A 13296-nucleotide genomic window follows, 5' to 3' on the forward strand; every position below is an offset into this window, starting at 1 on the left:
TGCATAAAATTTTATTAAAGATCAATCAATATAATTTTTATAAACTCATCGATCAATTTAATTTTTAATAATTCCACATCAGTGCTTGTCCATCCTTAGTGAACACTTTTAAAAAATATTTTGTTTCAATAAATCCTCTTGCGTTTCCAGGACTGAGAATAACCCCATTTTCAGATTCAAAAAACGTTAAGCCATCTTGTTTCGCTTTATCGAAATTGATATAAATAAAGAGCTCCGCAGTGTGACGCAAACCACAGACAAAGTTTAATCCTTTCGCGAAGTGAATATGATTTCTTCTCATGCGAGACAGACCTTCGGTTTTTATTGTTCTCCAATTTTCGAAATAGGTCCCATGAATTATATCACAATCAACATAATCAAGTACTTTTAAGCTTAACTCAGTGATGTTGGATATAGAATGACCTTGATTAGCCTTAATCTCTAAAATACCATTAGTGGTTTTGAGAGTAAATCTCTGCTTGTTATTTGTTTCCACCACTCTCTTGATGTCGTCCAGAGTATAATGACACTGCAGTTTTCTCAACACTTCGTCGACGGCAACAAAACCATTTGGCTTAATGTTTAAATATTCTTTTATAGCACCATGACGCAGTAGATATGACAATTTCTTACTAAGAATAATATCATTGGTATTCTGCTCCTGGAATATAAAATAAAATATTTGTTAAAATTGTGTTATTCAATATATCAAAAAAAAAACAAACAAAACTAAATAGAAAAATGAAAATGTTTTATTCTGGAACAAAACGTGTTAAAATTATTTAATGTATATTAAATTAAAACAGAATGATATTATATCAAAACAGAATAAACAGTTGATAAAGTATATTTTAAAACTGACATTGATTATTACTCAAGTAGAAAACATTTCAATATTTCTAGATTCTTTTGTACGAGACCACGTCGAGTAAACTTATTAGAATGTGTTTTCAGATAACTGAACAATTACCAAAAAAAAAAAAAAAAAATATATATATATATATATATATATCTATATATATATGACCCTATTTATTGCGCACAGTGTAATGGAATCAAAATCGAGATGCAAAATAAAATTTATTATCACGTTAGTTGCGGTTTTGCATCGGACTAAGGAGATGATTAAAATTACAAATTCACTAACCTCTGAACTCATGAAAATAAACGCTCGCAGCGTTCTCCCTCGAATTTGTTTAAATTCTTTTTACGATCACGCGTACGTGCAATGCTTTAGTTTCTCATTACGTATTGTCTAATTCGCATCGCTTGCACAGTCATGTGTACGATCATACATACATACAGTAATTACGTACATACGAATTCGTGTGTCGTTTGCGCGGAGAGCAACTTGGGTAGAGAGTTGGAGCAACTTGCTGCGATCATCTGGTTGTGTGCGGTGTTTGGCTCGCAATCGAAAATTATGCATGCGCGCGATTGTTAGTTCCGGCTGGCGCGTTATCAAACACACGTTACAAAACGCGATTTTTTCGTTGTTGGAAAAGATTTCAATCGCTAATTTATTTCAGCCGCTTCATATGTTTCAAGTATAAATCGAATTGCAAAAAACCACATTGATCGAAACTTTGTTTGAGATCTTCGACGTGCTCTTGTATCGTTTATGTTATCGCATGACGTTTGCCGTAAAAAAAAAAAAAAAAAAAAATCCGACAGACATATCTCAGACGAAAGAGCTCCGTCTCTTCGCGCAAAAATTTTATCTTTTAACTCTATGTAATAAGTTTTATTTTTATTTTGCATTTACGTAATAATTTGCATGATACGTGAACAATATCCGGGAATTGTCCAATCGCGTTGCGTGGCCAATTCTGGAGATAATTCGCGACCCGTCCGCGAGAATCGATCCGCATTCATCGATTAATCGATCAGATCGATTCTCGAATCGATTATGGAATCGATTATACTTCGCCATGTTTTGTTATCGCACTCTCGCTCGATATCATGTGCGGCAACCTGACGACGACCAACAACCATCCATTCGTGATTTACGGAGAATGTCACTCGCGTCCAAGGTGGTTTTCGGATTTTGTTGCGTGACATCCGTCGGAATAATATTCTACGTGCATTACAAGCAGGCGTACGACAGGTAGAGTCGCGCGGAGACGTTCGGTTTGGGGGTCGGGTAGGTTATGCGCCGCGATTTTTTCATTCCAGGAAGCAACTTCACTTGGGTGTGATACACGACATCGAGCGACGTGAGCGCCGAAAAGCGGAAAATGTCTACGTTCTGCAGCAGCAGGCCGAACTGACCAAGGAGCTTCGCAGAGGAGCGAACGTTGGCGAAAATAACACGTAAAGCGTGAAGCCTGGAGCCTTGTCGGAATTTGATTGAAAATTAATAAAAACAGGATCGTAAATCATCAAGTAGACAACGATCGTTCATCCCGTCGTTTTTCGCTGTTTTTACGCGCGAGAGCGTCGATACCGACAATAAAATTATTTCGGCAGAAAGTCTTAGAATAAATATTATCAAATTAACGTTATGGCCACTGACGAGACGGCGAATCAACCGGGTGAGTCTTTGAGTCGCACGAGGTTTAAAAGAATGAAGGACAGAGTTTAACACACACATGGAATTTCTAATAACACAAAAACAGGTTTGGAGGGCACTTTGTGAGAAACAGTATATACGCACTGAAATGTAATTAACGATAGACATATAGATGTTTTTATTTTCGAGTTATTTTGGGTTTTCATATATAAATCGACACCGATAAGGTTTAGAAAGATTGTAGTTTTGGAATGTGGTTTTCTTATTGCTGCATTCGATACAAAGAATATACTTTTTATGTTACATAAGCAATTGCACTCTGTTTGTGTTAGAACGTACTAGATTGTTTTTTTTTTTTACTCATTGTTTGATTTTGTGTATAACTTTTTACAGACTTTATTATGATGTGTGTATGCGTGTTTGTCTTATATACACAACAATATTGTAATGCAAATTGTGTTTAGGAATTTTTTTTTTTTTTTTTTTTTTTTTAAATCTGATTTCTAATTTCTTTATAGATCTGTCTTGTATGGAAGAGAGTCTAATGAGTCTAGAAAAATTGGACAGAGCATCTCCTGATTTGTGGCCTGAACAAAGTGAGTACTTTTCTTGAAGATCTCGAACATGTCAACATATTGTATACAATATATCGTATATGTTAGCCAGCAATAAAGTTCCAGGTGTGCACGAGTTTGTTGCTCAAAATTCGCCCCAGATGGAACCATGTTTTTGGACGGCAAATCTCTCGTCGGAAGACATTAGTCAATTGCATCGTGAGTTGCAACATTAATCGGCACACCGTTCTTCATCTTATATTGCTAAATACCGTAAAATATTTTCTTGCAGAACTGGGTAGTTTGGCAATGACCGGGCTTATCTCGGAAGTGAAAAGACTGCACGATTTAGCTTATCAGCTGGGTCTAGAGGAGGCTAAGGAAATGACACGCGGCAAATATTTAAATATATTCAAACAAAAATAATATTTTTTTAGACTTATATGCATATACAATAAAAAAAAAAAAAAAAAAAAAAATTGCAAAATCCAATACCAAAATCGGTAGTCTTTCGGCGAGAGGTTGCACTTCGGCAATTCTAAGAGTTCTCTAAGATCCATCTTGAGTATCTCTGCACGTTTACGAATGCAGATGGAAAAACGATGTTTGAGTCGCAACTAGACCCATATGATAGGATGCCAACCTGATAACAAAAAGCAAAAACAAAAACAAAACAAAAAAAAAAAACAAAAAATACATGAAACATGATCATGAACATGATGAGAACTACGTTTCTGTAGTATATGTTATATGTTTGTGTTCGTGAACGTACCAGGAAATATGTGTCCGTATATTTGTACAACAGTGGGCTTCCACTGTAACCTGAGCAGGGCTCACAATTTCCTTTGGCGCACAATTCAACGGACAGACCTTGGCTTAAGTAGTCCGAACATTGCTGCTTAGGTACGAGTTTTAGCTGTAATGACTGTTGCGTCGTTGGCTGCGCTGGATCACAGGGTTACAGCACTTTGGATGTTACATGAACACTGCTTATAAACTGACGCTTTACTATATAAATTGGTTTTCAATTAATACGTACTTTGCTGGCCGGACAATTGTCCCCAGCCGACAACGGTGCATGTACTTCCCAAGCTGACGTATCTGTCTTCCGGTACGAAGCAGATTGGTTGCGCCGTGGCTGGAGAAGAACCGAATTAATCGAATTAAGACTGAGATAACTGAGATATTTGTAAATGTAAGAAGTTTGTACTTGTTGTTACCTGTAAATTCAATAGCTTTCTTAAGGCGAAGCAACGCGATGTTGTTTGAAAAAGTTGCGGCATCGTAGCCTGGATGTTTGATAACATACGATATCTCGTGGCTACTGGTTTTGTGACCGCAAAATAATTTGTTGCAATCTGGATCCGACTCTGTATTATATTCACCAATGAGTACAGAGCATCTGAATAACAAACACGAGCATATTTGTAATACGAGCATTTCTTTGTAATTTAATTATTGCATGCTACGATCTCCGAACAGGATCTTATCTTGCAATTGAAACTCCGCGACCGATCTTTCGGTAAATATTGACTCTGCTGTATCTATATATATGTATATATATGTATATATACATATATATACATATATATATTTATATGTATACGTACAATCTGTATTTGTCCGATTTCGCGAGTGCGCATGTCGCTGTAGTTAATACTGTACGCTCATTAACAATCACGCCGCTGCACGAATATTTCATCTCGTTCGTTAAAACATCTGAAAGCGAACATCTTGCTACAAAACAAATCTTGAAAGCGCATGTTTCATGTGAACGAAAGAAATACGGAGCTAACTGATCTCCGTAAGAGTGAATTTAAATATGTGTATGTGTATGTGTCATGTTAAATATGAGAGAAACACACATTTGCTACGTCACATCGCAGATCGATGTGACGCGATATATATCGCAGGTTTCAACAATTTTTTTTTTTTTTTTTTTTTTTTTTTTTTTTTTTTTTTTTTTTTGAGGAAAATGCAGTTCTCCAGACAGACTCTGGTGTAATTTTCTAAAAACAACCACAAAAACATATCCGCGCCGAATACTTGCTTATGAAACCAATTCTTGCGACAAACGGATACGATCCCAAAGCGTCCACGTTGTTCCGAACAAGAGTCTTCCCGCACTCGAGATTCGCGGATGATGACTGGATGGTGGTGGTGGTGGTCGGATGGACGTTCGGATTTGCGTAAATCGGCCGTTCGGAATAACCGTCGGCGCTGCAACAAATTTTCACGCGCGTGCGATCGTATCCGCACACAGCTTGCCGTAATCTGCGCAATCGGTAAATTTTCAACGATGATTTATAATTTTTTAATTCCGGTGTTTTGTTTACAAAAACAAAAAAAAAGAAAAGAAAAGAAAGAGAAACAAAACCGGTGTTTCTCGTTACCTGTGAGCGGAAAGCTCGTTTCGATCCATCAGAAATGCAACCGCCGAGCAATTTTCGACCAACGTGCATGTCTGATCCCCGGGGCAGGCGAGAGAATGATTGCTCTGACACATGTAGTATCGGGAATATTCGCACGGTTCCGAAATTACGACCGGCAGTAAAAGTAACAACAACAAGCCACACATTTTCGAACGGAAAGTGGAAATGAGAAAAACTCGTGTTTTTTTTGTTTTGTTTTGTTTTGTTTTTGTCTAGAAACTCTGACTCATTTGAATTTATTTGCTGACAAATGAGATTCCATAAAAATTTGTTCAAGACAGAGAAGACAAAAAAAAAAAAACCAACTATCGATCCGTCTTGTGTGGTTCTGTGGTGATTCTTCCCCGTTATATCGTCGTCCTCTTCGCGCGAAGAGGCGACGAATACTGGCAAGATCCGATGCGGTTCGCACAGGTTTCGTTTCATATCCGCAATCGAATACCAGCATCTCTGTGTCTCCACCGGATGAGATGAACTGATTTCAGTTCATCGCGCACCTGTACTTTGCGCGCGACGGACAATATATATTTCGTTTCTCTCGCTTGGTCCTTGGAGCATTATTCGCACATCCGGCGGAACAAGTGATTGTCACGCGAAAAGAACGGTGCGCGTTACGCGATTGCGATGCGCAAAACTGTTTGTTACGCGCGCGCTTTATCCGTATAGATTTCTTGAGAAGACAGAGAGGGATCGGATAATTCGGATTTAAATGTACATACATGTTGGTTTTAATATTGACTGTAAAAAATATTTTGCGACATATTTCCGTTGATTCTCAGACGTTTAGGCTACGCGATTTATCGTCTAAAAAAAAATTTATCGCGTGTAAAATTTTAACGTTCACGCGCGCGCTCGGGAAAAAAAAGGGGGTCTTTCATTGCAAATTTGATATCCGGTGTGAAGTTTCGTTGCACGATAATAAATTTAATGTAAAAAATTTATGTGCGAGACGCGCTCTCACGTCTGTGATTGTACGTGTTGCAATTTGTAATATATATCCCGAATTAATTTAAACATGAAAGACTTTTTTTTTCTTCCGGGCGAATAACATCGCTACGTTAAAAATCATACTTGTGTAGTCCAAAGTAAGTAACAAGTTTATTAAGTACCATTCGTTGAAAATTTCTCCCATTAATCGGTATAAAAATTTACGAGAGAGTAGCATATTGACGAACTTCGATACTTCGCACACTTGTCTGATCTCGCGGGGGAAAAAGTGAAGAAAGGGAAGGGGATGAGGGAAACTTCGGCAATATTTGCGCAACTTCAGCAATTTACGTTCCGTCTCTCGTTCCATTCGATCGCGGTCTCGATGATGCCGGACGATCGAACGAAATCAACCGCGACAATATTGGCGCTACGTTGCCATTTGTTGTTGTACCAATTTGTTACGTTGATATTGACTTTCTCCGCCATTTGACGAATGCTTCCGAGACGATTTAAAATTACGTCCAACGTGTTAGGCGTTAGTTCCGCCATCGCCGATCTCGGTATCGATCTGGGATGTCTGAAATGTGAGAGAAGTGTGAGTAAAAAAAAACCCTCAGTTGTATTAAAACAAATACAAATTTGATTTTTGAAAAAATCGTAATTTTCGTGTCGATTTGAAAATCGAGTTTTTCAAAAAATGTAAATCGCACGCGCAACGATATTGATAACAAACGGGACGTTTCTTACCCGAAACTCTCCGTTTCGATGCGGTTCAGATAGGTGAACAGATCCTCGATGGTTCTGACGTTTCCCCATTGATGCGTGACGCATGGCCACACGGTCTCGTAACGATTGACAACTCGTTTCTCGTCGTAACCGATTATGAGCCTCTTCCCGGACGACCAGATCATGTTCAACGTGCTGGTCCATCCGTACGTCTTCGGCAGGTAGTAACCGGCGAACTGTTCCTCGAGAAATCCGACGAAGTCGTGATGCACGTCCAGATTCTTCCCGAAACCTGCGGTAAAACGTTCGGAAAATAGCCACCACACATTTTCCCGTATCGAATGCAATAAGAGACAATATTTTTGTCGTTATCATCAATCGAAACAGGGCGACGCGCACAAAAGTATTAAGAGACGACGTTTCAACGAGATAATGTGAGACGAATGTTGCGAAATTTATTTCTCGCGCGTACAATAATTTTATATTTACGATATTTGCGACGTTTTCTTTCCGGTCAATAATTCGGCGAAGGTTCATTTAAACACTAAGATATTTATATACAATGCGTATAAAAAAAAAAAACAAGCAGATAAGGATAAATTCGTAAAAAAGATAAGATATTTATGTTTATAAAAATATATTACCGACTGGAAATTCCTGAACGTCGAATATCACGATCTCGTTGGTGTTATCGAGGAAGATCTTCACCTGATTCACGACGTTTTGCATGGGAACGGACTTGAACACACCGTGATTGGCCCACCATACCGAATTGGTGTTGGGATAATGTCCGACTCTGATGTCCAGATATCGAACCCCGTAGATGAGCTGTGCGAGCACGTCTACATCCTGCAGTTTAATTATCCTAACGATTACCAGCAACGGTTATTCTATAGCGTTTTTAAAAACGTTTTTTATCTGATCTTATAGAGAGCGCGCGCTGTAAACTCTCTGTAATAACCACGCGCATAGAGAAAACTATTGTATCTGGGTAGATTTAACAAACGTGTGTTGTCGAGATATCTCCAAGCAAAACATCCCGTCGGAAATGGGATTCAAACGAAGCTGATTGTTCGAGTCAAACAATCGTTTGACTTTCTATGACCATTTTAATTTTTTTTTTTTTATTATATCTTTGAGCGAATCTTTTTATTTTAGGTTTTAGAACTAATTTGCAGAGAGAGAGAGAGAGAGAGAGAGAGAGAGAGAGAAAACGTTGTTTGGAAATAATCTCGAACTGAACTGGAACACAGCCACACAGAGACGGTCTAACTCATTCAGCTACTGGACTCTTCGTAATAGCGTTAAACTAATATTTCATTGTAAAGCCCGCGGCGCACGATACGTTTTTCGTGCGCCGGGATTGCGTGCGAGCGCCAGAACTGACCAATCGTGATTTGGAAATCAAATAATTGTCAAATCGTCGTGACGATCGCATGCGATCCACGCGCACACACACGCGAGAAAAAAAAAAGCGTCGCGTGCCCGTGGGCGGTCACGAAATAAAATTTGTCATTCGGGCCGAAACAAAATTATTTTCAACAATCGCATCGCTCCCGTCAAATAACGCGATTTGTTTCGACGAAACAAGTAAAATGTCCATTTGACAAATGTTCATTTAATTTTAAATTGTTGCTGGTTACGAGATCGCGTCGTTTGGAACAAAAAATATGAGAAGTTCAGTTTCAAACAAACGAGATTGTTAAATCTGAAGATAAAAAATTTTCTCTCCGCTTGGCACGCACACGCCCGCCCCGACTTTCTAATTAATTCAATCATTAATCAAGACTCTCGTCCCGAGCCAGTGGACAGTCTGCTTCGTCACAAATTAGGAGATTGAAAAATTAAATGACGCAACAATTACGAAGCGTTACCAGGCTACACTTTCGGCGATCGCGGTCCCTCGTGTAATTTCATCCGTTGAAAACTTTCCGCGCGATTGCGATTACAAATTTTTGTTTATACCTGCGTTATCACGTATCTCTCGACGATATTCTCGATGTTCGCCCGCTCGTGTATCGCGTACGACGCGGAATCGTGCGTACCGGGCAGAAACACCCTGCTCATCGGCAGCGATCCCAGGATATCTTTCCTCTCCGCCATCCAGCGAGGCTGCGTTCGCAGACAATTTGTCAGTCTTATCGTGTCGTTCCTCAGCCAGGCGACGTGATAATCTGAATGATATAAAAAGGAGCGGTGTTTTTTTTTTACACCGACGATAATATAGAACAAAAAAAAAATCGATCTTTGATCCGTTTCTCAATGGAAGTGTGCAAAGTGGCTCGCTCGCAGACACGAGAAAAAAAATAACAAGTATCATATCTAGACAATATACAGGGTGGCTCTTACTTTCGACTCTTGAATTTTTTTCGCGACACCCTCTAGAATGTGGTTCCAATTGCTAAACAAATGATCCGTGAAAAAGTTCAGTCCGATAAAATAAGGGGAAATGAAGCTCCTGGGTTCTTAAACATTAAAACAATTATTTAAATGCATGAATTGATTTTGTTGCACTTGCTGCACCGAACTAACGGCGTTCGTAAAAAATGTTACTGTTTTGGATTTTTCTCGAAAACTAGTCGTGCAAAAAAAAAACAGATGATGAATTGCACTTGTGACTCTACGGCTTTTGTTTAACATGTTTTTTAATCAATAAGTTGAGAGACGATCAAACAAAATCGATTCTTTATGCATTTAAATAATTTTTTAAATTTTTTAATAACCCAGGGACTTTCTTTATCCGATCAGACTGAACTTTTTCACAGATTATTTTGTTTTTTTTCAACAATTGGAACTATTCTCGGAGATCGAGAAAAAAATTCAAGAAACAAAATTTCTTTACCAAGAGTATAAAATTAGAAATTTACTTTAAGACGATAAATTCGTCAATTATTCGCCAAACTACTATGCGAGATGTTACAAAATTATATATAAGAGATATTAGCGGTCATCGGACTGCGTTGTGTCCGTCGCGCGCGCACAAGAGGCGCGCGCTCAATGAGCAGCCTTTACTGAAAATTACATAAGTGCGATATGTGTCGAACACACGTACGCAAGCATTGTTGGACAAACGTGAGATTCGAAGTGGGAACGAACGCGGCCTGCAACCCGGTTCTCTTGATACCACTCGGCGCGTCTGGTACCAGGGCATAAATTGGCTCGAGGCCGTTTGCGGGCACGCTCGTGTAAAGAGCTATCGTATCGCCCGGTCGATACTTGGCGTGGTTCCAATAAATCTCGATCTCGCGTATCATTTTGTTGGACATTATGGGCGAGATTATCAGGCCCACGTGAGCGTGCTGGAAGTCTGGAAAACAAGCGACGTGTGTGTTAAAAAAAAAAACGATCTTTGAGATGAGAAATTTCAGTCGGATGTAATTCTTATATCACAAGAAACTCGAACGATCGTTGCTCTTGCGTGAGGAGCGAGATGTGTGTGTTGAAAAATAATAATTTTGTTCGATATAAATTTGTTTTAATTAAAATTGAGTCTCAAGAGATAACACACAGGGTCACGCAAAACTTTGATATCTTGTTAACTTTATATATACACGAGTATAATTCAATATAAATTTCTACATCAGAAACTCGAACGATCGTTGCTCTTTGTGAGACAAAAACGCGATGTGTTGTATGTTAACTGAACTAAATTGTCCGATAATTGTTTCAATTAGAACCAAAGTGACGTAAGAATTTAATTAACGCATTTTTTATTAATTTACACATACGAACATAATTAATTTAAGTAATTAACGATCGCAACTTAATTTCTATCTCGTTACAAACTCACCATCTCCCGTTTCTGGCGCGCAGAATCTCCTAGCTGAGAGACAAGCGCCGATTGTCAGCCAGTAGGAAAGAGCGAAAACGATCGCGAATAGCTTCATCTTCTCTTATTGCAGGAAACGTCGTTAGCGAGCAAAATCTACTAGTCTCGTTCGGACGTTGACATTCCCCTCTATGTGTGCCTTCTCAATCGTTACAATTCTTTCCACGAGGCTGCGAACGACTGCGAAAGACGTCGGCCTTCAACTTCGATCGCAATTTTTATCGAGCGAGCAAAACTCGCACCTGAGAAACATAATCGCAAATGCAAATTTTGCAATCTCGCATGTGACGTGGACTTGAACCGGACTTGAATTTACGACTCGATTGAGCGACCGTGATAAACGATAATTCAACGCTTTGCGCCTATTGTTTTGAATTTTTATGTCAAATCTTCGTAAAATCACGATAAATTTCTTTCGTGTTGAAATAAATTTGCAATAAATTTTGTTTAATTCACTTCTCCGTATCGCGCTGACACTGACCTTTTTCATTTTTGTTTTGTCAATCATATTCATCCAACAATGCGGACTTTTTTTTTAAATATAAAAAACGGCCTCACACCTCTAATTTTACGTTTTATTTATTTTAACTTTGCAACTAAAAATAAACCCGATAACATTGTGAGTGGAAAAATTGCGTTATAAATATTGATTAGCTCAAATTTTACTTCCGTCGCTCGAAACAAAATATTTGCAAATAAAATTCCTATCGTGTTACAAGTTATAAAAATTCATGTTGTTAAATTAATAAATTTCTATCATACTGTCATATTATTTATACTGATGATAATTATAAAATTATTTCAGAGAGATCTTGTGTGACTTACTTCGCGCGCGCAGAAGCGACGTGGTTATTTCCGCACAGTTTTTTTACCGGAACAAAGATTCCGAAAATAATCTTATCGAGAGAGATCTTTTCGTTTTCAACGTCCGCATCGATTCGCGACACGAATATTTAAAATCATTAATCGGTCGAACAATCGCGCGCGAACGTTTGTAGCGCGCGCACTCTTCGATATAATTCTTCTCGCGGTTCGGCAACGCGCTCGTACCTCTCTCCGTTGATAAATCGTGACTGATCGCCGCCCGTACGTGCGATCGCACGATCAAGTCAAGTTGTACAAGTTCAAGAACGTAGATGCGGCGAGAACGCGATGACGACAGATATCCGAGAGATAGTACCGGTTAAGAAAAGAAAAACATGGCATTAATTATATACATCTCCATCGTTTATTTTCGCGTTACGTGCTTCTAACATCCGCGCGCGAGCGCGCTTTTATCTCTTCTCTTTTTACGACATCATGACGCACTTCGCATAAAACCGCGTTCTCTCTTTCTTTCGCTAGAGATAGAGAAAGAGAACAGCCTTTTCTGTGTGTTTAATCTTAGTTAATATAAAAATGACAAAATCCTCGGGTTTGTATATCAAGAGTGAATCCATTGTAAATAACAAATTTAAATTATAAAAGTTATTTCAGTTTTGTTTTCGTCAGCTAACATTGTAACTTTATTTGACATTTATCACGACTTGTGACAGAAGTTTCTTTAACTCTTTGAACCACACAGTGGTGTTGAAAAATGTCTCACTTTCTTAGCGCCTGAACGTGCACAGAGTGAGACGTTGTTCGCATCATCTTTTTTTTTTTTTTTTTTTTGTCAATTTTATAATTGTTTTGTCGTAAAATTCTCCGCTTCATAGAGTTAACACTTGCAGGAGAAATCGAAATTACAAGAATTACATTAAGAATTACATTCAGAGACAACAAGCCGTTTCCTTTAATCAACCAAGAGGCGTGGAACGGTAATGGACGGTAATGTCGATCAAGATTAGCGGATCGGTCTCTCCGGGAAATTAAATAGCGCGACGCGTGAGTGTGACGTTTCCGCCAACGAAAGCAGAAAAGATTCCCCCCCCCCGACCGAGAATTTATCGCGCGAACACGCAGCGGAGAGGTCGATCGTGTTCGTTTCCTCGACAGCGAAACCGACGCGCGGTTTCCGGGGTAATCGATTGCGGGAGAAAAAAAAAAGAAAAAAAAAAAAAACAACAAAACTCGCAGACACGAAATGCGTGAAACCATGCCATGGATTCGGTATCACGCGAATTCAGCAACGGCGTCCGGGCGAAGTTGCTTGCACGGCATGCAGAGACACTTGTTTCTCGGAAGTTCTCGCCGATACACACAGGGGGATGGTTGCTGTAGCGGTAGCATAATTAAAGACCCGCTACCACGAACATCCTCCCATCGGGAACCATCTCCGATGTCAAAGGATATATCTTGAAAAGAAAAGAGAGAGGGAAAAAAAGCAAAAAA

The 13296-nt window shown here is 39.0% G+C and overlaps 5 protein-coding genes across 10 annotated transcripts; 2 read left to right on the top strand and 3 right to left on the bottom strand.

Annotated features, from left to right (window-relative positions):
* Positions 1-15: 15 nt before the first annotated feature.
* On the bottom strand, positions 16-1948 carry LOC109853417 (tRNA 2'-phosphotransferase 1). Of its 2 annotated transcripts, none has more exons than XM_020425547.1 (2): positions 1766-1948; positions 16-661 (listed from the first exon to the last, which is right to left on the bottom strand). In XM_020425547.1, exons 1-2 carry the CDS (start codon positions 1931-1933, stop codon positions 65-67), a joined length of 765 nt encoding a protein of 254 aa, XP_020281136.1. In that variant the 5' UTR covers positions 1934-1948; the 3' UTR covers positions 16-64. The 2 variants fall into 2 exon arrangements, with proteins under 2 accessions (XP_020281136.1, XP_020281137.1); XM_020425548.1 differs by lacking the exon at positions 1766-1948 and adding an exon at positions 1148-1759.
* A 5-nt stretch (positions 1949-1953) lies between these two features.
* LOC109853419 lies at positions 1954-2338 on the top strand. Its single transcript, XM_020425553.1, has 2 exons — positions 1954-2107; positions 2176-2338. Exons 1-2 carry the CDS (start codon positions 2016-2018, stop codon positions 2315-2317), a joined length of 234 nt encoding a protein of 77 aa, XP_020281142.1. The 5' UTR covers positions 1954-2015; the 3' UTR covers positions 2318-2338.
* Positions 2339-2445: 107 nt separating this feature from the next.
* Positions 2446-3529, top strand: LOC109853418 (protein lin-52 homolog). Of its 3 annotated transcripts, none has more exons than XM_020425549.1 (4): positions 2446-2534; positions 3031-3108; positions 3175-3285; positions 3359-3529. In XM_020425549.1, exons 1-4 carry the CDS (start codon positions 2504-2506, stop codon positions 3490-3492), a joined length of 354 nt encoding a protein of 117 aa, XP_020281138.1. In that variant the 5' UTR covers positions 2446-2503; the 3' UTR covers positions 3493-3529. The 3 variants fall into 3 exon arrangements, with proteins under 3 accessions (XP_020281138.1, XP_020281140.1, XP_020281141.1); XM_020425551.1 differs by having other exon boundaries at positions 3187-3285; XM_020425552.1 differs by having other exon boundaries at positions 3193-3285.
* LOC109853420 (chymotrypsin-like protease CTRL-1) lies at positions 3352-5668 on the bottom strand. The gene is made up of 8 exons (XM_020425554.1): positions 5460-5668; positions 5117-5340; positions 4677-4785; positions 4287-4468; positions 4106-4204; positions 3839-4011; positions 3562-3709; positions 3352-3442 (listed from the first exon to the last, which is right to left on the bottom strand). Exons 1-7 carry the CDS (start codon positions 5642-5644, stop codon positions 3605-3607), a joined length of 1077 nt encoding a protein of 358 aa, XP_020281143.1. The 5' UTR covers positions 5645-5668; the 3' UTR covers positions 3352-3442; positions 3562-3604.
* A 20-nt stretch (positions 5669-5688) lies between these two features.
* LOC109853416 (PI-PLC X domain-containing protein 1-like) lies at positions 5689-12628 on the bottom strand. Of its 3 annotated transcripts, none has more exons than XM_020425546.1 (7): positions 11809-12628; positions 10945-11163; positions 10207-10461; positions 9120-9328; positions 7799-8003; positions 7176-7446; positions 5689-7005 (listed from the first exon to the last, which is right to left on the bottom strand). In XM_020425546.1, the coding sequence occupies exons 2-7, from the start codon at positions 11039-11041 to the stop codon at positions 6765-6767; spliced, it is 1278 nt and encodes a 425-aa protein (XP_020281135.1). In that variant the 5' UTR covers positions 11042-11163; positions 11809-12628; the 3' UTR covers positions 5689-6764. The 3 variants fall into 3 exon arrangements, with proteins under 3 accessions (XP_020281135.1, XP_020281133.1, XP_020281134.1); XM_020425544.1 differs by having other exon boundaries at positions 10945-11225; XM_020425545.1 differs by lacking the exon at positions 11809-12628 and having other exon boundaries at positions 10945-11783.
* Between the last annotated feature and the right edge of the window lie 668 nt (positions 12629-13296).

Source organism: Pseudomyrmex gracilis, unplaced genomic scaffold (genome assembly GCF_002006095.1).
Source record: "Pseudomyrmex gracilis isolate BER0280 unplaced genomic scaffold, ASM200609v1 scaffold_48, whole genome shotgun sequence".
Taxonomy (NCBI): domain Eukaryota; kingdom Metazoa; phylum Arthropoda; class Insecta; order Hymenoptera; family Formicidae; genus Pseudomyrmex; species Pseudomyrmex gracilis.